Below are 26,520 nucleotides of genomic sequence, written 5' to 3'. Positions count from 1 at the left end.
TGAGGAGAAGAAAAACAGACCAAATCCGTTAAAATTCATGCAACAACGGCTCCAACAAATAATGAATAACTGTGTCGGAAGAAAAAATCCAATTGACAAAATACACCAGCTGCTTTACTTTTCAAATACTGTCAAGCCACTCAGTATCGTAGCACTCGTTGTAATATTCACTCATACGTCTCTGCTGCTGCAGAAGATCATGCACACGTACACCGTCACGACACTTTGCAAAGGTGCATCCACTCAATTTATGGCTTCACCGCCCCCCGACGGACCCTGAAGTAAAACCCTGACAGCGTTTGCTTTTAGTGTCATATCACATTTGCTATGCAAAGAAACCACCCACCAGGTCGCCGCGGATCTAATTGAGGAGCGGAGAAACTCTTGGGTGAATCACAGATAATACAAAACACAGTGGCCGCAGCTGAGAGTCTTGACTAATTTCACATACAGTCAACTGTTAATATAATTTGCTTTAAGGGACTTTTGAAAAACCTTTGGAATAAGACTTGTCCGACTTGTTCCAGTATATAAATTGGCTAGAAGGACTCATTTAGCAGCACATTTTCCAAATTGAATCACTAACTCCACTCAGTATTTGTATTGTGCATAATGCACTACTTTAATTTGGCCATGATTATTACTGAAATTATTCAGTAGTCCTCCGGGTGACAGTTTGACAAACCCTACGTGTTAATTTATTTATTTGATATATGATTTTTCTCAAACCAATTGTACCTTAAGGTTGCTAGTGCTCTCTGTTTAACGTCAAATAATTTGCATAATGTGCATTCAGGAGACATTTTAACAGTGAGATCCTCTTTTAGATAATGTTTTTATGGCCTTGAAATATAATACCTATTTGGAAATCTTTGAGAAGTTTTGAGAAGGATTTCTTTTAATCACAAATATACAAGATATGCATCAGCAAAGTCCTACTGGTCAGCCCACACACAGTCACAAATGTATCAGTGACACCGAGCGGAAGTTCATGAGACACAACACAAACAATCCTGCAATAAATCGTTATGATGAAGCGTTAAAGCTGATTGAATGGGATCTAATTTTGACCCTGTACCTGAAGGACTCTTCCAAGTCTCACCAGAGGAAGAGAAGCTATATCACAAAATATTAAATGCATGAAATTTTAAAAAAAGCAACTGAACATTTAAAACTCTCATGTGAAGTGTTAAATGGAATTGGATGTTTGCAAAGTCATGGTCATACAACATGCAACAAAGTGCTGACGATCAGTTTAGAAAACACAATGAGCGGCTGATCATAACCTCCTGGCGGGATCCAGAATGCGTCTCTGTGCCTATGTGACTCCCAGCTAACGCATCTCATTGACATGCGGCTGAGGGAGACCAATTAAAGCAATCGATAGGCGGACGAGATAGGACGCATTGAACATGCACACAGTCCTAATCAGCAGTGTTTTCGAATGAAGCAATTGCATAGTTAATCTTTTTTTTTTTTTGTCTCGCAGCTTAAATGGGGTCCCATCGAACAACAAAAGCGCTAATCACGGCATCTTCACACGCGGAGCGAGGCGCGGGGTAAATGTTCAATAAACTGCAGAGGAAGTTAATTTAGCAGTCGAGTCTATAAATGCTACAATTTTCCCTTCGGTGAATGTTTCTTAAAGAGTAGAATGACGGGGGGGGGGGGGGGGGGGGGGGGGGTTGTGATTAATGATGTGCCAAGTAAATAAATCTTGAAAAGCCTTGAACGAGCACTGTGGAGCGAAGCACGGAGGCTTTTACGGGTTCAACGGTGTACCGATTGAAAGGAGGCAATCACTGTACAGTGCATGCGTTAATGACAAGATTGTCAGCACTCCTTCATTGGAATGCATTTTTACTCTTGAATAACTGCCATTTACGCCTACGTTAAAAAAAAAGCAGGCATTAGTGCCGTTTCACAGTGTCTGTCAATGGCAGCGATGAGTTTTAAAAGGTTCGTGGACATCATATTAGCGTGATCTCGGTGAGGTGGAGCGGATGGTGCACCTGCACAACGACAAGAAGATAATGTGGTTACATACACAATCCCCGGCGCAGTAGTCAAGCTGTACCATGTGGAATTACTTTTGTTCCACCAATTATTATTCCCATATTTATTTATTTTTAAACTACACATTGCTTTTTAGACTCATCAGGTCACAAGGTCTGGGAAATGAAGTGAATGCGGAGGAGCTTGAAGCATGTACTCTCCGGAATGTCCAGCAGAGGGCGACTCCATGGGTTTCTATAGAAGTCTATGAGAAAATGATTCAACTCCTCACTTAGTTTTTAACGTCAGCAAACATTTTCCTGAGGAGTTTATGGTTCAATCTCTAGTTTCAAGTCTTCTTTAATACAGTGTGATGTTCATTTTGCAAATTATGGTCTCATTTAGAGTAAAATAGACGATAAAGCACCGTATACATTGGAGCGTGGATACAGCGTGATTGACAGCTAGTAGCATCCAGCCTTTTTTTAAACTTTTATTCATCTTTAATGTTTGGAAGTAAATTGATAGTTAGTCTTGCCAAACTTTATTGAACTTGTTAAATGATTTGTGTGATTAATTACGATTGTTTTGTTGACATGTCTTATGTGTATGCTATATTATTTATATTATTATAATTATTATGCTGCCGGGAAGGGAGTAAATCCTGGCTGCGAGGCGAATCCACAGCGACCCGGTGAACCAGAATCTCACCGTGTCCAGTCAGGATGCCGGGTTCGGAGGTCATGGCATCGCAGTAGTGCCGACGGCAGATCAGCATCCAGCCCTCCTCGCTCGCTGCGTCTACAGATGCCGACAGGAATGAAGTGATCTCGGAGTCTGTGCACGGAGAGAGAGAAAAAAAAAATGAAAAGAAATCACAATGCAACTAATGAAGAACAGCTACTAGGACATTTATCTCACCCTGTGAGATATGGAGGATGTTTGGCAGGTCCAAGGTGTAGCAGGGAGGAAGAGGGTGGCTGGAAAACATGGGCCAGGGATACGGATCTTCACCCTGGAGGGAGCAGGTAAAGAATTATCCATCACACCTTCATTTATAAAAATATTTTAATTGGTGGAATTAAAACATATTTTATTAGTGTCATATGAGATAAATATACTGTACATGTAAGGCTGATGTTTCATGATATCAGCATTCATTACTGCACTGCTCCAGTTTTTTATGGTTGTGTAGGAGTTTACTGTGGCGTTGATGGTGATTATGTTGGTTTGTTAACATTTATTCGTAATTTAATAAACAAAACAAAAACTGATGACAGATTAATTCATTACAGAGTTAAAGAGTAATGAGTTTTGTGCCGAGCTGGTAGCACTTCATCACAACATGTGTTTGTTCATATTTGTTTGCCATCAGTTCTTGGAGCCTTTTCATTTTTTCTTTCTCTTCTTTTATTCATTCCTTTTTCTTTGAAACCCACTGCTAGCGTTACATTTATTATGCCTGTCATGACTTATTTTCAAAGAAGCATAACTCTGGAGTCAAAACTCAGCATGTGGACAATGTGCTCTACATGTAAATAGGGTTTGGAAAAACAGGCATCTTCATCCGGTTGTTTGTACTTTCGCTCATGATAGTTCCTGCTCGTAATTGAGGGTGTGCTTTTGTGGTGATTTTGGAAAAAGATGCAGAGTCCCGATGATTCCAAACAATCCTTATGCTTCTTTGAGACAGCATGTGCATGCATACTGCATATTTCACTCTCCATAGCAGGATAAGACGACACACTGACAGAGCAATAAACCAGGATTTTACAGTTTCCCCAACTACAAAGTTGCTGACTACCCATCAAAAATATTATTTTTTTTATAATAACTTTTCAATGGTATCTTATGCAGATGTTTATTTCTCAGAAATATGTAATTTCACTGAGAACTCATTGATAAAACCTCCTCGTTTTTTAATTTAGTTCTTTCAAACAGATATTCTGATATATTATTACTCTGAATCAGTAATCGTGTATAATACTGAGCACTCTTATTAACTGTGTTGAAGACGCAATAATGTATTTCATCTTGGATCAAGAAGTATGACCATGGAAAATTTCACAAAAGATTTATCACTTATCTAGCAGCTTTTCTGCTCCTTGTATTTTCCAGAAGTAACAGGAGAGATGAACAAAAGAAACATGAAGGAAACGCTCACAATTCCCACTTTCCCCTTTTAGAATTCTCTTTCATACACTTTCCTTTACCTCTGTGGGAAAAAAAAGTGTGAACAACAGTTAAAAAATTGATATCTACAACAAAAACACGTTGACTAAAAGAGGCTGTGGGCTTCGAATAACAACTTCACCTGTAATAAAATGACCAGCGTCACAAAGTCAGACCAGAAAGTGATGGATGGGTTTGTGTGCAGTGAATACAGAGTTCGAGTTGATTAAGAACAGTGGGGAAAAAAAACAGACCATGTACTGTAGTCATAGACATGAAGTGCAAATTGTGTTTTTGTTCGATGGAAAAAAACTTTCCACCAACCTTTTCCAAAATCAGCCTCAAAAGAAGTGCAGCTATTTTTGCGGTTGCATGGCATTTTAGATCATAAAAAAAATCCGTTTACAGCTGACAATAAAGAGCAAACCTCCATCTGCTGATTCACACAATGTCATTTTTCATCTCCCAAAGAAACGCACCATTCTCTTTTATGCAAAAGTTGAAAACTTAAAATTTGCAGAAAAACAGTCAATCCATCCTGACAAGTGGAAAGAAAAACCACCGACTATTCAAAAGCAGGTTTTGGCGTGAGGAGTAAAGCCGGGGGCTGACCTCTTGCAGGGCTCGAGGAGGGAGCCTCCTCTCGGACGGACCTCCGACCACGCCGACGCGAACCAGCACGTGGTTCCTCTCCACTGACAGACTGTCGACGATGAACTCCCTGAGAAGGGAGAAGGACAAAGAAAATTACATTTTTATTCTAAATATATGTACAATTTTAATCTCTCGGCCCCATAATATCTTTCGACAAGGTTGTGCAACTACAGCTGCAAAATTTAATCAATTAATCGATTAGTAATCGACTACTAAATGAATCGCCAAGTATTTTGATAATCGATAATCAAAAGTAGTTTTTGTGAGAGAAAAAAATCATAATTTGATGTTTTCAGCTTCTCAAATATGAATATTTCTGGTTACTTTGCTCCTCTGTGACAGTGAACATCTTTGGTGTGTGGACAAAACAAAAATCATCTTGGAGTTTTGGGAAACACAATCATCATTTTTCATTTTATGGACCAAACAACTAATCGATAAATCTACAAAATAATTGAAAGATTAATCAATAATGAAAATAATCTTTAGTTGCAGCCAAAATCTAACATTAAACCAAATCTCTTAAAAACTTCCTCAGATGAGTTTCTATAATAAGTCATTAAACTTTGAATAGAGCCTCTGAATGACGATGTCATTGCTGCAAGGTAAGTTGCAAAAGAAAGGGAATGTTTCCATGTTAAATTTCAGATATAAGATGAGAATATTCCAATCATAAGGGCAGCGTTGGGGTAGACGGGTGTCGGAATTGGTGTATAGTTCTTAGTCTCTCTAGCTGAGGCAATTTGGGCTCATGATTGGTTAATAAAAAGGGGGACTATCTTCTTGTACAGGGCTCTTTGCCACAAAATGTCATTTGCATACATTTTTTTTCTGGACAGAAAAGTTACATAACTCACGGCTCAAACGGCGGAGGCCAAAAAAAAAAATGATGTGTGTAATGCCCTTACAAAGTAGTCTTGGTGAATTTGGATTCCATTGATATTTAAAAGGTCAGAGCAAAAGACGTTTCCGGGGAGGAAGAAAAAGTCGGGTAAATCAACAGTGAGACGCCCGAAAAGTAAAGTTTAGATGACACCGAAGAGGAGGAGAAGGAGGGTGAAAAGGGAAGAAGAGATGCTGTCCATGATGATAAAAGGAAGAGATGACGGGAAAGGGAGGTGGAACAATAAATTAGCAAGTCATCCTTCAGCAGAAATTGAGCCAGCACTCAGACATGCGACGCAGGTTGGCATTTCAGGGCCATTTCCATTCATAACCGATAGCCAATGGCTCTGCTGCGCATTACAAAAGAGAGAGGGAGAGAGTGGCTCTTGAACATCCACTCTGGGGAAATGGCCTTTTCACTTTTTCTTCCTGCTTTATTTCATTGTATTTTTGACAAGGCAAACAAACAAACAATTTCTCATCCTGATCGATGAATTAAAATGTTCCGTCATATCGGGATGACGCACAGAGGAGCAAAGAGACTATTTTCTATGGTTTGACTCATTTTTGTAATTTTTCTGTCGGCATCTGGTGGTAAAGTCGCAAACCGCAACCAACTGAGCGACCGACAGGGGACACTTCATGGCGGCCCACGGCTGATTCCATTTCGGGTTTTGGCAGCGCTGAAAATTCAACGCGAAAGGCAACCGTATTTAACACGACGCAGCAGACATGGAGACTCACACGGAGGTCGGGTCCTCCTCATGTAACTATATTTAACTCATTCAAAGTTGACGAAAAAACATTCTTTGTTGCAGGTGATTTATACATGTATGGACACATAGTTATGGACAATATATTCAATTTCTGCGAATCAGTTCTTCTTAATATTACACACTTTAGCTTTCATTTATAAAATGGGCAATAATGCTAATTTATGCAAATAAGCATCACAACAATGAAAACTAATAACTCACACACACACACAAAAGAATTGATACGGATTCGTTCATCAGTTCCTACCCGTCACTGTCGTCTGGCTCGGTGACGTTCTCCCTCTGACTCTGCAGCAGCGCGGAGCAGATGTCGTATTGGCTCTCCAGCAGCAGAAAGGAGTCCAGATTACTGCAGAGCACGCTGAGCAGTCTTCAGCCAGAACAAAGGCAAACGAAACACAAGACATTAGAGCACAGAGAGAGAACTGGCGTTGTGAGATACCATAGAGCGGCGCAGAGCAGTGCAGGCCTATTACGTAGCACATGCTGTACGAAGCAGATTTGGACGTTGGTCGTCAGTTTCCTGTGGCCTCGTACGTCAGAAAGTACCTATATCAATCAATGCAATTTTTCTCCACCGCGCTTGGTCGTGGCCAATTGCAAGCTTGGTTAAGTAGGAGCCCTTGGGGGAGGCTTCATGGTCCTTTTTTTGTTGCTGGTAATGACACCGGGCTCAAGCAGGCTGTTAAGCTCCAGTGGCATTTTGAGACATTAAAGTGGCAAAAGAAAAACCAAGAGCCGGAGAAAGTGCTAAAGGTTTTAATATGGTCCAATACCTGAAGAGAGGGGAAAAGCTTCATAAACTCTTTTTAGTCGTGCGTCAGTGACTTGAACTAGAGTGTAGCAACTATAAAAGGAAATTTAAACATATTGGACTTATATTGTATACATGTATATGTTAATATATATATATATAATGGCACCGGAGCTTATCTTAATTTAGACTGCGTTTAAGTGCTATGTAAAAAAAAAGGTCCCATATCTGTCACCGGTGTGCAGCGATCTGGTTAATGTGTATCGTCTCACCGCTCCCCAGACTACATCCCTGCAATTACTTATGGTAAAATTGGTCGTGTATATCAGGTTTCTTATCAAATTGGTCCTCTCATCATGTCAGATGATGCCAGGTGGACGACGCGTGCTTCTCGTTTCTCCCCACTGTTGATTAAAGGAGATGTATCATGCTCATATTTAGGTTCATAGTTTTGATTTGGGTTATTACTTGAGAAAGGTTTACATGCTTTTAATGTTCAATAAACACATCAGTTTCAGCAGAGTGTCCATTCCTGCAGCTCCTCTGTCCGGCCTCTGACTGAAACACTTGGTTTTAGCTCCTGTCTCTTTAAGACAGATAGTATATTACTTTTTTGGCAGTTTTATGTGCATGTGCAAGTTGGTTTTTTCTTCTCTATTATCCCTGTTATTAGGGGATCACAGCCATCAAGAACAACACGTCAACAATGAAAAGATCAAAAATATCAACGTTATTTCCAAACATTTTAAAATGACGAAAGGTCCCTTCAATTTCTAATAACGTGGGTGAAGTGTAGGTGGTTTTTTTCTGACATAAAAGAGGCACAGTAGTGTCTAACTCTGCACATGCTTATTGGCGTCTTCCGTGCGTTAAAGTCCTGGTGGGAAAAGCATCTCTCCTATCGGGCAGCAGCTGCTTCCTCTGCCGATGTGCTGGGCGGTTGCTCGGACTCCTGGTTGACTGACAGCACTTTTCACTTGTTCTGACAGCGACAGCAGCGAGAGGCCGAGAGTCTGTCGGGGGCTTTCTGACCTCTAACTGATGGATACAAAGAACCAGAGAACCAGGCCGTCTGCCAAACCTTGTTCCCTTCAGGAGTTTTCACTCTATAGGGCTGCGACTAATGATTATCTTTATTACCAGTTACGGCCGATTATGTTTTTTGATTAATCACTAGGTCTATGAGAGCATGAGCAAATAGTGAAAAATGCCATCACGATTTTCATAGAGTATAGACCAGGTAGACGTAGACAAATAGATTTTTTGTCTGAGCAGAAAGTCCAAATTCAAAACATATGCATTGTCCTATCGTGAAAGCCTGAGAAAAGCGGCAAAATGTAAAATGACTTAACTCAGTTATCAACTTTGTAGCAAATTCATTTTTGTTATCTACAAATAAATTAATCGATTCACCGTTGGAGCTCCATCTAATTGATGCCTTTTAGAGAGTTGTCAAACAAAGGTTTCAGTTATGGCCCGACATTGTATCCAAGCATAGGCAGCGATCCAGCGTTCAAATATAATCTCTGACAGACAATATTTGAGGTCTAAAACAGATATCATTTAAATGTTGGGCTACCCTGAGTTTCGGAATTAATTTGGACACCCGTTTTTGACAAGAAAACAGTTTTATCATTTGTCTCTAACCAGCTAACATTCTAAGCAAAACATTAGTGTGAATACTGGCTGAATGACAATGCATGATGGGCTGCATAGTTGGCCTCATAGAGGCCAAACACCCAGATGCTAATCGACAGCATGAAAGCAAAAATTCTTAAAAAGAAAAGATCAGGAGAATTACTGAAAGGCCAAATTCAGATGATGTCTTGCATGTAATATGTTCAAATTGAACACCGAGATAAACACTGAGGCCGGATGGTTGATAATTACTAAAATGTCCAATTCATCTCATCCAAGAATCTTTAAAGAAAAATTGTTTCTATTTTTTATGTATTGCTGACCAGGAATACAGCTCACTTTATCCAACGTTGGAAGATGCCAATTTATGACGGATGATTACGCCGCTGATTATGTGTCCACATGCATCAGAAGACTTATGTTTATAAACCAATTAAAAACCTGAGAGGAAATCCGCTCGCCAGCACGACTGATGATCACACCGCTGATCGATCGGTCACGCATGACGGGAGATGCAGATGGTCAGCAATGTGGTTGACTTAAGAAAAAAAAAAACTGTTTGAATCCAATCACCTAAAGCATCAATATATTTTTAAAAAAATGTAATAACCAATCATTGAATAATTAAAGAGTGAAGTAACGAGAACTCTGGATATTTATGGAACCAGACCATCCATGAAACTTCCATGAAGTTTGTGTGCGAATGACGAATAGTTGTAAATCCCCAAAAGGCTTTTGGGTAAAAAGTTTTCAAGATCAACACACTGGTACGCCAGCATTTGCTACACCACTGTGCCCATGAAAACAAGTGATTTCAACTAATGATTTGCACGTATCAAGTTAGCAGCATGAAAAGCCCAGAGGCTGTGCATCATCAAAGATCAATTAGGAGCTTCGCTGGGCCCAGACACTGCACGCTACTCCCGACAAAGCCATGAAACCTTAGCATAGTGTGGGGAATCTCGACGTTTTAATCTATCGTTACCGATCCTGACACAAAACAAAGTAATCCGCTTTCTCTTTTTCGTCCACCTCAGGCTGCTTTCACATCTGTTTAGTTCTGTAGAAAAAAATAATAAAATATTCATCTGCTTTAATTTAATCTATTTTAATTTAGTTCACTCTGTCTGGGGAGGTGAGATCATCACAGCAAATGAAATCTCTGACCCGCTTCAAAGGCTCTGTCCTAGTTCAAAAAGTAGTACCAAGTGGCAAGCCACGCCCATTGGTTTGTGAGCGGCCATTTTGAAGCATCAAGTTTAGTATTTTGACCGGCGCCATCTTGGATCTGTGAAACCGGAGGTAACCATATTTGGAGGAGCGTGAGGGAGGGGCCTGACAGAGCTCATCAACTTGACATCCACCTACACCTGCAACCTGCACCCTATTGGACTGTTGGCAGCCGTCAATGAACATCATGCTTCTCTGGAAGAAGACTTGAAACAAGAGATTGAACCATAAACTCCTCAGCAAAATGTTTACTGACATAAAAAAATAGTCTTCTATAGCAACAACCAGCGGAGTCGCCCTCTGCTGGTCATTCAAGAAAATGCAGGTTTCAGGCAGACACTTCCGCATTGGCTTCACTCTGTGCAGTGCCTGTTCTGTTCTCATATGTACGTACCTCACCTTAACCATGGCAACCGCTGGACCTTCCTACGATGCAAACATTGTAACAAAGTCGAGACACAACAGAGACTACAAACGTTTTCTGCTTGCACAGCATCATCATCAGTATTTGTGGACTTTCCTTTCAATTCTGGTTTATTTTAAAGGGTTGTGTGATCACAGTCATTAAAATAAAATTCAAAACAGGATGAAATGTCTAAAGTTCTGCACCAGCGCACACACTTGATGTGTTTAGTGCCATCACGAGCACAGAGAGTAGATTAGAGGCTTCCAAACAATTTAGACCGGGGAAAATACATGGGGGGGTAGAGTGGTGCGGTTGCCGTGACAACAAAGCGGCTTTTAGCAACAAGGAAGAGTGCTGAGGGATTTTAGCTCATTAGCTAGTGGAGATGGTGGAAACGGTAGCTTTTTTTTCCCCCACCCCGGAGGGGGGCTGCACTTCAGGAATGCTCAGTGATGCTCATGATTAGATTTTGCTTTGAATAGAGCAGAAAAGGTCAGAAATGTTGTGACACAGTGAACAGAGTCAAGTCCAGGGTTGATTTCAAATGGCTGCATTGCGAGCTCCACTAGAGCCGATTGCAGAATAGTTCAACCAACTGCGGAGATTTTCATTGTGATGGCTGCTTCATGTAAGTAACTGACTTCCTTTCCGATACTACTACAAGTTTAATAACCAACCACCAGCTTTCTTTTCTCATATATGGAATTTTTACCCGTTGCTGATTAATCAGCACCATGTCCTTGTGAGTAGTGGCTGCATTAAAGATGCAATCTTCCCCCTGTGGGATCAATAAAGCTCTATACCTATACCACGCTGTCACATCCCTTCAGGCAACGTATAATCAGAAAATCGAATCAAAACAGGCTGCAGTGCAACTTGGATGAAGCAGAGTTAAAGAAGCATGTGTTTTAGAATTCAACTGAGGGGGAGCCAATGAGGGTTAGATTGCAAAAAATAATTTATTCGGATTTTCTCATTATCTTAATTTTTTTTTCTAATTTACAGATTCAGCGTTTCCCCCAAGCAGGAGAATGGAAAATTAACTCGAAAGCTTCATGTAACCTTCGAAATTTACATTTGCTACCAAATCGACGCTATACGGTGAAGTTTATGGCTCGAGGCAGTTTATAACAAGATGGCATGACTTGTGATCGCTATACTGCTCCACACGTTTTAGCGAGAGTCTGTCAGAGAGTCTGGGCGGTAAATGAATAGAGACTCTCTCATTCCCTTTCTCTCGGTTTCTGGATGTTAATAGGAGTGGGCTGACTGACAGGCACAAGACGGAGTGAGTCAGCGTGGCTCCAAACAAGTCGGAGCTATTGTGATTCTGAAAGAAAGGCAAAGGGATGCTCGGCACAGACATGTACCTTTCTCCAGCACCTTTGTCTTATCATCTGTCTTCAAGACACATGTTGAGCTTCTTCTTTTTCTTCTTCTTCTATTTTTGAGTGACCTCAACAATGAACCTTATTTAACCCTTTAAGCAACAACATGCAACACTTCTCAGAGCTATTTGTTGTATATTCTATTGGATATTTGTCTTCTCAGCCTTCTCACTTAGAGGGGCAGTAAGCGATTCTATAGCAACACACGTTTTGTAAAAATTTGCGAATATTTTCTCACGCTCCGCTAGCTGTCGGTTTCTGTGTGCGCCGACACAAAGTCAAATTTTTGATAAAAAATAAATTGAAAACCCCCCAAAAATATGGTGCGGACCACAACACCCTACATGTATGCAGTTTGTAAACAGACACGTTAAGAGGCGTGCTAGCGACAGACACTATGACTCTGGAATTTTTGCCGTCCGTCTCTTCTCCAATATGGCTTACTGCCCCTTTAAATATACAAAATACACACACACTTATATCCACATTCCACACACACTCATTCACACCCATGCAGCCAGTCTTATTTCTCTCTTATCCACAGAAATCCTTTCATCGGCCTATCAATGCTGGGTAATCAAAGTATAAAGAACCGTGTCAGTCTGCCATTGCCAGAGGCTGAAGAACGTGTGTGCGTGTGTGTATGTGTGTGTGCGTACAGTAATTCAACATTGTGTCCTTACCCACCAGTGTTAAGTAATATCGGAATGAGAAAAAAAAGTCTCACCTCAGGCCAAATGTGTGAGACTGCTCATAGTGGAACAGCGAATGGATCTTTGCATCCGAGTTCACAGCAATCAGCCTGTCAATCAACTCCTGCGGAGCAACGTGAGAGGCTGTGAAAACGGAATATGGCAGATGCGGTGCAAAACGAAAACAGTGTGGATATTTAGAATGTGTAAGAAATGTGAAAAAAAAATGTGCATCAGCCTCTGTATTTGAAAGGGGGGGGGGGGTTATGGGGGAGCCCCTCTGTATTATGTAACAAATGCATTAGGTGATGGTGGTTGAAGGCAAAAATTTAAAAAAGGGCAAATGTGCCCTCATATGGCTGACAGAGGCATTGCATGACATTTTGAATTACACAGTAGGAAAAAACGCTCACAGGAATGGAGGTTGGCATTTCTCTCAGGGTGTATTCACTCTTGTTGGCTAAAGGCTGTTGAGCCAGCAGCGTCCATACGGACTGGGATGAGGAGAGCAGGTTGAGCAAGGACAGGAAGGACTGGGGAGACAAAAAGACAAAGAGACGGTTGTATATAAAATGGCAAAAGGCAACAACAAATTTATGAAGAAAAGCAGGTAAAAAGGGTGAAATTGCAACTGAACTCAAATCTGATCTCATGAGGACTTATGCTGCATATTTAGGAACGAGGAGGTCTGATCGTCTGGCCTGTAACCTGGCGGCCGAGCCACTTGATAAGGCCTCGCTTTAAAGTCACGTGTGGCAGCCGGGTTGACTGGTTATCCGTATTCACTTGGCTAGTTTCATTGAGAGGGAGGTTTCTGCGGAGAAAAAGAAGACTAAACTTACTAAACTAAAACTACACGTGGTACCTTGAGGCAGCTCCTGTCGATGGGGTCCATGGGTGTCGGTTGGGGACGGACTCCCCTCACCTCTTCACTTCCACACTCCAGCGTTGACCACAGCTCAGTCACCAGCGCCTGGACAAAACCTGCGAGACAACACAACAAACACCATGCCGGTGCTTTTTTTATGAATTTGTACGGAGAAATTTGCCTGTATGTCTCATTTCGACCTGTGCTGAATGCATTCAGACATGACTCAAGATGCTACCTGTAAACGTGCCATTAAAATCGTAATACTTCCAAATTTTAAGTTGCTTGATGTCTGCTATACGTCGATTGTAATGGGTGATGATGAGTAATGGACGACAGTACCTGAACAGCGCAACGCCACCACCCCAGGAGCAGTTGCTGCCACCTGTGTCACCATCACCCCGTAGCCAAACTTCTCACAGCGGCTCACCTACAGAAATAACACACAAAAAAACAACGTTATCCCCGTAAATTTTTCTGTTCTATCTTTGTAGTTTTTGCTTACTGGTCAAAATAAATGAGATGGTGGGACAATATGGAAAAGTAAAGGATTAATGTAGAAAAAAGGACGCGTGAAGGGGAGAGGGTGGTTCTTTATTAATTACGCCGCAATGTCACAACTAAAAATAAGCAAAATATAATTACATTCCATAATTAAAGTGAAATGCATAAATAAGAGCAGCGATTACAACAGCGCACAAACAACGGCAGTAAATTAAGCCTATTGGGGATTAGCTACGGTTTAAGACTCGGATGCATGTGGGTTTGCAATATGAATTATGGAGAATAGTATGTATGTAAGGGATGTGTAGTGGAGTCCAGAGATTTAATTAATCAAACCAGGTGTGGAAGTAGCAACACAACGTACAAGCCTCCAGACTACGAATGAATAGTGAACGATCCACAGGAAGTGTGACTCTGTGGCTTTGAGGAGTAGCAGGACCAACGAATTACCAAATCTCGACAAAAGGCAGACAGAACGAATTAAAGGTTTTAAGATAGATTATGTTCCGATGGACGAAGCGTTACACAAATACTGTACGCACCCATATTATATTTTACGTTACAAAAGTTCAGTTTGTGCAGCAAAAATTTGATTTACGATTATATCTATAAAAAAAACACAGATGTAATTGTAAATGTAACTTTGAATAAAAAAAATACACATTCAGCCGTTTATTCCAGTATCTATGAAAACAATTATAATGTATGGTCCTTCTGCTAAAGTCAGTCACCTCTGATTTTAATTCAACGTGAATAAATGTACTTGACATAAAAGTTATATAACTTTGTCCAAATTCTGCTATGGCTCATACTGTTGGTACAGTAACTCAAGTCAATATGAGCACTTGAACAACAATATAATTTTGGCATCATCGAAAAGCATCGAGGAGGATTAAAAACGGAGCCACTGCCAAGGTCACTTTTTCCAGAGCTTCCATAATAGGCGATTAAATGGCACCGTCATCAAAACTACACGAGCATCGGCGCGTATCAGCGTTTCTACACTAAAGTTGGGTGAGTTTCCAGGAGTGACTGTGTTGCTGTTAAAGGGCATTTGGCTCAGCAAATGTACAGACTATTAATAAAAGGTGTGGTTGCTGTGCAAATCGCCGGTAATACGTGCGTAGGAATTGTGAAGTTCTGCGTTTTTGCCAGTTACCTGCAGTTTTTTAGAGAAGCGAGAAAACATGTAGGAGACGCATTCGTTCATGGCCCCCATCTGCTGGAGCAGCAGCAGACCTTTGGGAGTGGCGGCGAAGTTCAGCAGGCTGTCCAACAACGTCTCCTCCCAGATGAGCCTGTTCCAGCATCAGAGAGAGACAGAGAGAGACAGAGTGAGCGAGCCGCTGCCCAATGCATCCGGACTGAGAGAAACAAACAAGCCCCTGGAAGTCAATTTATTACACAAGCGAGCAGCAGGGTTAACGGATGGATAATGTGCAGCTGGTAAATGGGCTTCTTGGGTGGAGAAATGCTGACTATGACTCGAGCAGCCCGATCAGAACAGATATTATTTTCTTTCTTTAAGTAGACCGAGATTTCAAAAATGAGTTTCTGGCACCATTTATTGTACCAACTACCTCACAATGATGCATCAAAGAGCTACATCCCTTCAGGGTGCTGAGGCGATGTAGTGCCTTGAAAAACAAAACACAATTTTTCTGACTTTTCTCATAAATTTACCACTTTAATCTCAAAGAATATCCAAGTGTTTTCCTCGTGAATTTACGACTTTTAATGTCAGAAATTCTGTGTTTTTTTCTCAGAATATTACCCCCCTCCTCCGGCTCCGTAATTTTTTTTCCCCCCTACAATGGCCCTAATATGTCGCCGTACATATTTACCATGTACACAAGTTGTTTGGGGGGAGGGGGGGTTGTTGTTGGGTTTTTTTTTAAATCCAAGTCTGGACCAAAATGAAACATTGACAAATCTTTGTTTTGAAGACAATCGGGTATTTTTCTCTTTTGATTTTGATTTGCTGTTTCCTGTAGGTGGAGATAAAACACACAACATCAGTTCAGTTCATCTGGGCGAACAGCCAGGGCAAATACACTGTGACCCGGTTATGGGAGGAGGACACCGCTGCACGGTTTCAACCTCATGGGTTCAACCTCATTTTATCATTCAGGTTAATCAGCCATTTGCTGCTGAATTAAAAAAAAGTCAAGCACAGTTTTACCAGTTTTGTTTTCCACTGCATGAGCTACAGTGCTAAACTATAGGAGGCCATTCCATATGTTACAACAAATGAGATAAGATAAGATATTCCTTTATTGGTCCCACATGGGGATATTTGGTTGTTACAGCAGCACAGTGGACAGAATATAGGAGAAGTAGCAGAATAGAAAGAAATTTACAGGAATTTGTACAAAATATAACAAAATGTAAAAATATATATAATATGTACAGCGCAGTAGCAATAGTTGCATATGGGGAATAAATATAGATATTGCACAGTTAGTTATTGCACCGTTAGTTATTTCACAGGAGGGGGAAGGTGGTGTAAACTAAGTTAAACCTGATTTTATTGTCTCCTGGCAAATAATACTTGAATCGTCTGTAATACCTGCATTATGACTAATCTCTACTTTAAATCAAAGGATTCGAATCACGCTCTCAAATGGTATGTGTGTCTGTGTGTGTGTGTGTGTGTGTGTGTGTGTGTGTGTGTGTGTGTGTGTGTGTGTGTGTGTGTGTGTGTGTGTGCGTGCGTGCGTGCGTGCGTGCGTGTGTGCATGTGTAACCTCACATGTTCTGAAGTTCCTGGGTGGATGCCCTAGCAGTGGGCCCTGGCATCGGGGTAGGAACTCTTTCAGACAAGGAACTTGTCTGTCAATAAGGAAGAAAAATTTATTAGTTTAAGTATAACTTTTTATTTTATTTTTTTTTTTTTAATCAAGGTTTATGAGTGTGTTGGCACATCTGCAGGTTTCAGACCAGAATTACTCACAGCTTTATGCTGCCAGAACAGTGAGCGATTCCAAAGCAGTTCCCTCTGTTTTTTTCTTTATTCTACATTAAATTAACTTCATATTCACATTGAACTTTTTCTGAGTACATAGAAAAATTATGGAAACTTTGTTTCTTTTGTGACTTTCACTGTGCTGTTGATGTACGATTGGCCTTTGTCTCTTTTTCTTTAATATCTATGACTGATTAAATCCAATATTCAGAAGAGCAAACTAAATGAGTGCTATGAAAACTACTCTGGCAGACCGAATTCACTCTTCATCGCCATTACTCGTACTAACAACCAGTTTAAAAAGTTCATGAAACATCTGACAACAGTGGAAATCATATCAACATCCTATAGTCAATCAAACATTTAACTGCTCCCCCCTGTGAACCATTAACTTTGTTTAGTGAAAACAGATGTGGGATCGGCTCTGAGACATCGGGTTGTACATGTTGTCCAGGGTGACAGTGCAGTATGCGCAGGCGGAAAATAATTAATCTTTAACGCAGACTGGGGAGAGACAGAAGGAAGTGAGTGACGAAATGTTTCTAGACTCATGCCGAGAAGATAACTTTTTGACATGGGTGTTTTGAAAAACAAGGAGGTACGACGAGAGCAGGGCTGTGCAACGGTTGATCGATTACTAATCGAATACTAAATTAATCGCCAACTATTTTGATAAACGATTAATCGGTTCAAAAAGTCAATATTCTCTGATTTCAGCTTCTTAAATGTGAATATTTTCTGGTTTCTTTGCTCCTCTATGACAGTGAACTGAGTATCTTCGGTGTGTCGCCAAAACAAAATCATAATTTGGTAGTTGGGGGAAACACGATCAACATTTTATGACATTTTATGGACCAAACAACTAATCGATTAATCGAGAAAATAACGGACAGATTAATCGATAACGTAAATTATCCTTAGTCGCAGCCCTAGACGAGAGTTAGAAAATTTACCACTGAGATATGTTATCTTCTTCACTATGCCTCTAACTGTACAGTGTCAGTCGTGGCCTGGAGTTGATTTTGGTTTTGCTTGCACATTCGCTTGTTTTTCCCTTTAATATAGTCTGTGTTTTTGATCACAGACTATATTACTGAACACATTCAGATTTTTGTGCTTGGTTAAGACAGAGTTCTGCCGTATTCTGGACTAAAGGAATCAGAATATAGTGGCTAGTTAATTTGCCACTTAAATGTAGAAGTAGCTTTTCCTTTTTTGCAGAGAATCAAACAAAAAGAGAGAAGACTGAATTCATCAAGCAATGAAACGTGACAGGAGTGTTCCAGCTAGTGAAACTGCTCATCAGATGCAGGTACCTTTTTCCATGCAGCGGCTATAGCCGCGTGCAGGCCGTGGGGTCGGAGGACCTGCAGACCCTCGCACGTGTTGTACATCTGCCTGCAGACGAAGATGAAAGCTCCGCACAACGTTTGCCGTGCGTCGGATTCGCTCAGCGACGGCAGCTCGTCGTTCAGCAGCCTCAGGGTGAACTGCACGACGACGAGAGCAGCGGTGGTTCTTCTGCAGAGACGAGAGACAAACAGACAAGGTACGATAATAATATAGTCCCTAATCCTAATCTGTGACTTTCACTTTCTATGTTTGTTTGGAATTTAACAAATCGACAATCTTTCTCAGGCTGGACTCTCCATGACTTAAGTACTTGAAGACCAAAACCACAGTGATGGAGATGTCTACTCAACTCATTAGCACAACATTACCGGATGGAAGTTGCTTAGATACGAGTTTGATTAGCACTCAGCAGTGAATTGGTCATAATAAACTTAAATCAACTCGGCTGCAGCCTTGGATAAAGCAGAATAGCTCATTCACAACAACAAACTGAACCTGCCGAGGTCACGGTCATGGTCGGCCAATTAAAATGGAATAACAACCTGGAGCCACTGAGCGACCTCCGATCAACTGTGTGTGTTTGCCGCAGCAACGCTCTCGTTCATCAAAGATAATAAATGCACATGTCTGATACGCCAGCAACATCCTTGGGTGTAATCTGCTCTCTTATGCAGAAACCAGGAGGCTCAGGTTAGGCTAAACTTAAATCTCCATTGAAGTCAGGGAAATGTAATTTATTCATTACAATCAGAAAAAGACAAAACGACACTGTGTGTGAATTTAAAAATCAATTCAATCACGCTGCCTCACCTCTCGCCGTGCGCCACCAGGACGTTCTCCTCGTGCAGGAACAGAGCTAATCCCCGGTCCGTGTTTGCGACGCGAGCCAGAATGTCAGCGACGAGCGTCAGCGCAACGGCGGGAGACTTTAATTCGCACTGCAAAACCGAAAAGAGAGTAAACAGACAAAATTAGATGACAGCTACTTCACACACACACACAGAATCCCAGTGGATATCAAAAATTGAAATAACATCATTAACTCTGACAATGATGGAACAGAGGAGAAAAAAAGCGGTTATATTTTTCATGAACTACGATTCCACTTTGTGAAAACATTGCTGTGACAAGTTGACAGTTACTCTGGTGTTTCCTCCAAATAGGATTGTAAGAATGAGTGGGTGAGAATTTGTAATAAACCACGTTCGATATAGACTATAGAAATATGGCTAAATGCTTAAGGGTTAAAATTAGAGCTGCTGATCAACTGAAGGTAGGACAAGGGATGAACTCGGTTGACAGATTTGAATATTTTGAGTCACAATTGTCAGACATCCTTAAAATTAGATCAAGTTAGAAAATAAAGGAAGTGTCCTCCCCAGAATTTTAATATTAACAGGTTGAAACAGTCACTGGAATAGAATTGAAACCATTAGAAAAGTTCACGTTCACACCAGAAATGGAGGCACTCTTGATGTGGAAAATTAAAAAGCCTCTATCCGTGTTATTGTGCCTTAATGTGGTGTATATATTTTTGTGCCGGATCATTTGCTGTGTTTTTTTTTCGGCATTGTACATTATGTTTAAATTAGGCCATATCCTCCATTATGTTGTTTTTTTATCTTTACCATTCATTAGCCACACTAATAAAGGCTTTTTAATATATATATATAAAGCTCTACCAGGTAGTTTACCTGCTTATACACTATTGTGTTGTAGTGTGTGTGTGTGTGTGTGTGTGTGTGTGTGTGTGTGTGTTGACCTGCTGTCCATTGAGCAGAGCTATAACCGGAGCCAGCAGCGTCTCTATGACAGCCGGCTGGTGGAGACACTCGGCAGCGCACTCTGTCCTGTCGCCCAGCGTCCACAGCACCTCCATCACCAGGCCGCTGGGCGACAGGGGGTCTGAGGACACACACAGGCGGTGTAACATTTACATGCTTTACACTTCGTGATTCAGGATGCAGATTCATACAGATGTCCCAATCTTAGACAAGATTCATTTCATTGTTTTAATATTTAGGATATATGTATCATCACGGGACTTTGGTTAAACTTCTTACTCTCATTAGAATTTTTTTGTTTTGGTTTGAAAACATTGCCAAACTGAAAATCCAAATATCTTGTCAAGAATAAGAAATTGTACTATTTTTGTAAATAAACATTTTAAACACATTTAAAACAATTCTGTAGCTCTCTCTGCGAAAATAACTTTTAGAACTTTTTATCTCACTTTATTTGGAAACTGCTGCTGACGACTGACTTTATGTTTTTGCTTTTAGTCTGTTTTTTATTTATTGTTCTGATATATGTAAGGGGAGGAAGCAAGAAAATTCTGTTCTATTCTATTCTCAAAAAACACTTCCATTATTAACTTTTGTACATATTTCTGACTGTAGTAGTATGACTCAGAATAAACTCAAGCGAGTGGTACATGACATCTTCATCAGACTGGCAGGTAAAATATTAATTCAAAAATCTATGACTTGACTCAGGATGACGCCCTGCTGCACCCTGAGGAAACGCTCCTCTGACGAAGTCAATCTTAAGGGAAAACTATTGATCACTGTGTGGGCAGCAAAGTTTTGGCGCAGTGTAATTCCTGACAATGAATGGGGGCAATAAAGCAAGGTCTTCCAGGGAGACGAGCGTAGTGCCGCATGACTAAGTACAAGGTTAAGAGATAAAAGATATGGTCTGAGGAATGCTGCTACGCCTCGCAGGGAGAGTCACAACGTTCCCCTCGGTCCCTGATTCAGAGTCTGGAAAGAAGATATGGGGAGGATGCCGAAACTCGTTAACGTAGTGTGTGTGAGTGTGTGTGTGTGTGTGTGTGTGTGTGTGGGACCCACCTGTGTATGATGTGTCACTGTGTAGACGCTCGGGCTGTTGGTACATGATGTGAATCAGGATGACCACCAGGTCTGCCAGACCGACTGGATCTGAAACACCGACATGATGAGTAACTGAGTCTGGTGATTCAGACACTACGAGTAGTGGTTACTGATGAGAAGGAAGTCTGATGTTTTGGTAACCTTGGAGACGAGGGTCAACTTTGTGTGTTATTACCAAGAAAAACTCGAATGGCTTCGTATTTGTGGGAGAGGTTTTAGTACTTTTTTTTTCTTGAGGCTCAAGGATGCTGGATTTTTCACTACTTTCTGATATTTTATAGCCAACGTCATTAAATCGATGAATTGGAAAAATTGCCAATATCATATAATGTTCATGTGACAAGAAAAGTATGTGTTACAGCTAATGCATTGTTACTGAATCTGTCAATTCTTCTAGAAGTATGGGCAACATTTCCAAAATTACTGTATAAGGAAAACACTGAAGAAGAAATGTTAAGGACAACTCCTATTCACTAACCACTGAACTGAAGTGTGTGACGGTATTGAAATTCTTCATATTGCACATAAACAATACTGGAAATGCGAAAAATTCTCACACTTTATGAGAGAACCGAACTCGGGGAAAAATAGAAAGTGAGGCCTTGAGAGATATTTTCTGGAAATTTTACAAAGGCGGTTTGGCAGGAGTAGTTATGGAAAATGTACCGAGCAACATTACCTTCGAGGTGTGGAGAGACTCATCAGGAGGTCTCCACCTAAAAAGCGGCCTTGTGGCTGCTATAAAACTTTCCAACGTCAGCGATTTTGATTGTCCCTGGACGAGGGTTAAGTGGAGTGGCAGCAGACGATAAGTCTAACTTACTAATCAATAATGTTGCATAACTTTTATCAGGGTTTATGATATGGTGGAGGGGAGTGGTGCCAATGCGTAAGCTGATCAGACACATTCCATATGACATACAATGTTGTAAAGATTGGATTTTACAACAATTTTTGCAGTTACATCACTAAGGTGGAGATCAAAATCAGCACAAGGCATGGACGTGAAGTGAATTTTTTAAAGACGTGCAACAATACAATATACAGTGTAAGGCTTTTTATAAAGTGTGGACATCAACTACAGCAAACTTTATAATTGTTTTAGTGGTGCAACAATGTCAAAAACTATATGATATATACAGTGACATAAAAAGTGCTTAAAGGACGAAGTTTTGCACCTTTGCGTTTCCTCACTTTGACGGGGAAGAGCTTTCTTCCATTGGTGTAGATGAGGAGTTTTCCCAGGAAACACAGGGAGTGAACAACCACGGCGTATTCCAGCTCCTTTCCCGAATAAACACTCCTCTGGACTAAAGCAGAAAATGAACGATGAAGTAATTTGAATTGCTGTAATCACATTTCTAGTTCCCATGATATTGTTGATAATGTTGCTGGAGGTAGCGACGCTAAGAAAACCCAGAGGGGGAAAAGTAAAAGAAATACATGTTTGTGTTGAAGAGATTTTGTTTGAATTTTCATACATAACCTGAAAAGGATGAAGAGAAAAATGCCGTTAAGTATTCATAAAGTTTGTGACATTATTTTTGATCATATTCTAATCTACTCGAATGAATGCCCTTGTTGCTATGATGTTATGGCGGACACATGTCGTTATCCAAAGCTTGCGGAGAGAGATTGACAAGTACAAAGAAAAACCCATGTGACACCTCGCAGGGCCTCTCGGGTGCGGAGAATGAAAAAGAAGCACTGCTCTGTTTGCTCGTCTTCCACAGAGGAGCGTATCGGGGGCTGCGAGGTGTGGGGCGGCGTGTATATCTCTGCTCATCCGACACAAGGTCAAACTGTTCCGTCTCAAGGAGTCAGCTGGCTGACAGGGGATAGCGCACCGACATCGACATTCCCTCACAACCCCGTCGACCACCGTGTTGAATTTTCAACACTTGAATGTGCAACTGGATGTGTCGCACTTCACCGTTTATCACTACTCCGAGTGCTAATTAGGTTAAATACTGTAAACGAAGAATCTGAGAGAAAGTAAAGGGGTTTTAAAAGGGTACCAAAGTTGTGTGTTACCCTTTTAATCATTTAGTCACGTCTTTCATTAGAATGTTACTCTGAACAGTTTGTATCTTTTTCGTAATTTCTTCCATCTACCATTTTTCTCATCACTCCTCAGTTTCTAATGTGTGTGTGCACATTACGGAATAAATTATGACGAGGAAAAGTCTTGGGACTAATACATTTAACACCCACAGGCATGAAATGAAGCATTACTTTCTCATTTGGGCTTTCGCACAGTGGGTTCGTCCCGACATATTTTTGGTCTGTTTCACAGGACGCATTAGATCGGCGTTAATGCCAAATGTGCTCATGTTTACCACAAAGAGTGAGAGTCCGCGCGGAGGCCGGTGTTCAATTATGCTTGATAAGAGAGAGAGGAGATAAACCTGCTGAGTCTACGGGGCTGTTTTTTACTCACCGGCGTTCCGCTGCTGCTCTGCTGACGGGGGATCAGCTGTCTCGTTTGTGAAGCGTTCACAGCGTTCACTGTAACAGATACACTGCTGAAGAGCCGCAACAATCTGGACAGAATAAAGGGATTAACGTGAATGTTGTGGTTTGGTTGCTGTAAACATTTGATTAGCTGGATGAAATAACAGTTCCTGATCAGTTGATGATCTATATTGTGACTCACCAGAGACTTGTATTTTCTCTCCAGGAGTCTTAGAACCACAGTCCTACTGTAGCAGCCATGCTGCGATAGCAACAGGTCGGCGGATCAAGAAACAAAAGATGAAATGTGAGGCAGAGTGCATTTATGAGCAACATAGAAAGATCATGTCCTTATTACATAAAACATGAAAAAAAAATACTGTTTACAAAAAATGCACTCTGCTAAAAATTAAAGAGAAAGCTGCAATACACACCATCCACTTATTAAACCAGGTAGCTCTGATGTCGAGTAAGGCCAGTAAGTGAATTGGCTCCAGGGTTTTCTCTGTCCTGGGAGAGGTCGAGCCAGGTTCATGGTGGAGGGACAACAGGGAGAAGGTGCTCTCTATAATTTCCTCCATATACCTAACGCAGGGTTTAAAAAATAAAAATACAACTGAAACAGAGGGATTTGGACATGAATTAACCGTGTGGTAAATATGTGCACCAAATTCCATGTTGGTCTACACTGCAGCATTTTGATTTTGAATCCAATTTTGTTTTAATTAAATCAGTAGCTACTCACTTCTCTGGATGACGGATCCAAAAAGTCGTCACCTCCTTTTGAAAGTCATTCATCAATCGAATCTGAGGCAGAGGGAGGAGAAGAAGCTGAAGTGTGTTTCAACGGCAACTGATGATTGCTGCTGTTGAAGACGAGACACACCCGGTACCTGTTTGAGAAGACGAACAACCTCGGGTCTGTTCGTGTCGACGGTCGCCGAGCCCGTCGGGAAGCTCAGCTTGTGGGACGTGAAACTGATCTCCACACTTTTAGCTAAATGAGGGTAAAGTATACATATTACAAAAGTTACTAGCCGTACAACATTAAAATATTCCGTCTTCTTTTGGGACTGTAAACAAACAGTAGCTGACCCTTTAAAAAATATATTTATTTTTCTTATGAATAAAAATACTTTTTTGGTGATTTCAAACTAAACGCAGTCAGAGTGCCCTACCCAAGCTGGTATAGATCTCTCGTGTCACATTCAGGGGAGAGGAGGAGAAGCTTTTAGCGAAGAACTGCAGCACGTTATCCTGCGGGAGGTGTGAGAGTATGATACACATCCATCAAATTTAATCAATGATACATAAATGTCAGATTACAAAAAACAATGTGCGGAAATTTAAAAAAAAAAAAGGAACATTTTTTTCAGCTGTCGTCCGATAAGACTCGCAGGCGTATTTGTAGCCAATTTGCTCCCAATCATTAAAGGGACAACAGCATTCTCTTGTTTTCTTCTCAATTAAGCTGATGTGGCATTTTGGACGATTTAACAACAATATTTTTTCTAGCTTGTTATCGGCAATTATAAAAGCTTGACGTTGTTCATAAGTCTGACATGATTATTATGGATTAATTCGTACAGTTAAGTGGATAAAATGTGAATTTGCAGCAACACTGATTGCTGATGTGTCGAGGCTGCTCGGGACTCACGGCGAGGTCGGGGTCGGGCTCGGTCAGAGCCGCACAGAGCTTCCTGCGCAGGCCACTCCAGCTCTCACAGCTCAGCACATCCGAGGGAGGGGCACAGCAGAGCGCCTGGAGAGCCTGCCAACGGACCTGCACACAAAGTAACAAGGCTTCAACTGTTAATCACATTATTATTATTTTTATATAATGAAGTGAGCTTTTTTACCTCTTTGGGTCTGCTGGGGTCAAGTTTTTCAGCCAAGTCTTGCAGCTGCTCTTGTCTGATGAATGCATAACTCTGAAAGGGAAGATGAAAGAAAAAGGAATTATGATGATGCACCTAAAAAGAGCTCTTATTGCTGCTCGATAGCCAGACGCCATCATTTCCATAGGTCACTGGGTGGATCTATACTGTAAACTCTCTCCTCATCCACGTCTCTGACCTGGTTGAAGGACGAGTCGCTGTCAGAGCAGTTGTCGATGTACTGGCTGTTGGACTGAGACTGTTGCCTCTCTCTGTGCAGCTCCTCTTTCCTCATCTGGTCCTCCTCGAATCTGTTGATCAAAGATTCCACGGCGACTATCATGGTGTTTTTCAGGGTCTGCATCATCTGCTGGTACCTGTCACAGAAAGGAGGAAGAACACTGCTCAAAAAATGCCTGCTTAAAAAATTAAGATAACGTCTTCATGACATTTATATGTGAAAGAGAGAAACTATGTACCGACAGTTTTTTTCTTTTAACTTGGGGGCATTGTATTTTGCCAACATGGACAAAAGGTAAGAGACATACTGTGGATGCCAATGAGATTTCCTGTGTGTAAAAATGACATTAGCTAGTTTCAAAATATAACTCAGTCATTCAATTTAAATAAAAACATGTGCAAACTGAGCTCTGAGACTTTTCATCGCTACACTCACTCGGCCGAGTCTCGGGTCCTCCTGGTGACGGCGTGGATCAGTGTGTCGTGGCCTGAGCCGATCGCATGTTGTCCCTCGCCTCTCGTCAGGTTCTTGGTTTCCTCCTCCACCACCGTCCCCAGAGAAGTCTCCACATACTGACGGAAGTACTTGACAAACTCATAACTGGAAGGAGAGCAACGACAGAACGTAGAACTATTAGTTATATATCCTTTTGACGATCAATTATTAATCAACTACTAAATTAATCTTACTAAAATATCTCTAATTTCAACTTTTCAAATATGAGTATTTTCTTGTGTCTTTGCTCCTGTATGACAGTAAACTATTTATTTTGTA

General features: G+C 41.0%; 1 protein-coding gene across 5 annotated transcripts in view; it reads right to left on the bottom strand.

The window, feature by feature from the left end:
• tbc1d32 (TBC1 domain family, member 32) overlaps window positions 1-26,520 on the bottom strand; it is a 47,816-nt gene that overhangs the window by 20,081 nt on the left and 1,215 nt on the right. For 3 of the 5 annotated variants that reach the window (XM_047328759.1, XM_035618128.2, XM_047328761.1), the window contains exons 3-28: window positions 26,182-26,346; window positions 26,054-26,074; window positions 25,705-25,882; window positions 25,488-25,559; window positions 25,286-25,411; window positions 24,807-24,885; window positions 24,522-24,625; window positions 24,374-24,435; window positions 24,063-24,213; window positions 23,831-23,890; window positions 23,615-23,717; window positions 22,353-22,484; window positions 21,133-21,222; window positions 20,043-20,185; window positions 19,091-19,218; window positions 18,244-18,448; window positions 16,715-16,794; window positions 15,122-15,260; window positions 13,801-13,888; window positions 13,456-13,574; window positions 13,004-13,123; window positions 12,626-12,714; window positions 6,730-6,852; window positions 4,780-4,888; window positions 2,917-3,010; window positions 2,707-2,832 (exon numbers count right to left, since the gene is read on the bottom strand). In XM_047328759.1, coding sequence (XP_047184715.1) covers window positions 2,707-2,832; window positions 2,917-3,010; window positions 4,780-4,888; window positions 6,730-6,852; window positions 12,626-12,714; window positions 13,004-13,123; window positions 13,456-13,574; window positions 13,801-13,888; window positions 15,122-15,260; window positions 16,715-16,794; window positions 18,244-18,448; window positions 19,091-19,218; window positions 20,043-20,185; window positions 21,133-21,222; window positions 22,353-22,484; window positions 23,615-23,717; window positions 23,831-23,890; window positions 24,063-24,213; window positions 24,374-24,435; window positions 24,522-24,625; window positions 24,807-24,885; window positions 25,286-25,411; window positions 25,488-25,559; window positions 25,705-25,882; window positions 26,054-26,074; window positions 26,182-26,346 — 2,906 coding nt within the window. The remainder of the gene's footprint in view (window positions 1-2,706; window positions 2,833-2,916; window positions 3,011-4,779; window positions 4,889-6,729; window positions 6,853-12,625; window positions 12,715-13,003; window positions 13,124-13,455; window positions 13,575-13,800; window positions 13,889-15,121; window positions 15,261-16,714; window positions 16,795-18,243; window positions 18,449-19,090; window positions 19,219-20,042; window positions 20,186-21,132; window positions 21,223-22,352; window positions 22,485-23,614; window positions 23,718-23,830; window positions 23,891-24,062; window positions 24,214-24,373; window positions 24,436-24,521; window positions 24,626-24,806; window positions 24,886-25,285; window positions 25,412-25,487; window positions 25,560-25,704; window positions 25,883-26,053; window positions 26,075-26,181; window positions 26,347-26,520) is intronic. The other 2 variants (XM_047328760.1, XM_035618129.2) reach the window with 1 other exon arrangement.

The sequence above is a fragment of the Scophthalmus maximus genome, chromosome 18, assembly GCF_022379125.1.
Source record: "Scophthalmus maximus strain ysfricsl-2021 chromosome 18, ASM2237912v1, whole genome shotgun sequence".
Classification (NCBI taxonomy): domain Eukaryota; kingdom Metazoa; phylum Chordata; class Actinopteri; order Pleuronectiformes; family Scophthalmidae; genus Scophthalmus; species Scophthalmus maximus.
Note: the sequence above shows the minus strand (reverse complement) of the source record. Positions and strands in the feature narration are given on the sequence as shown.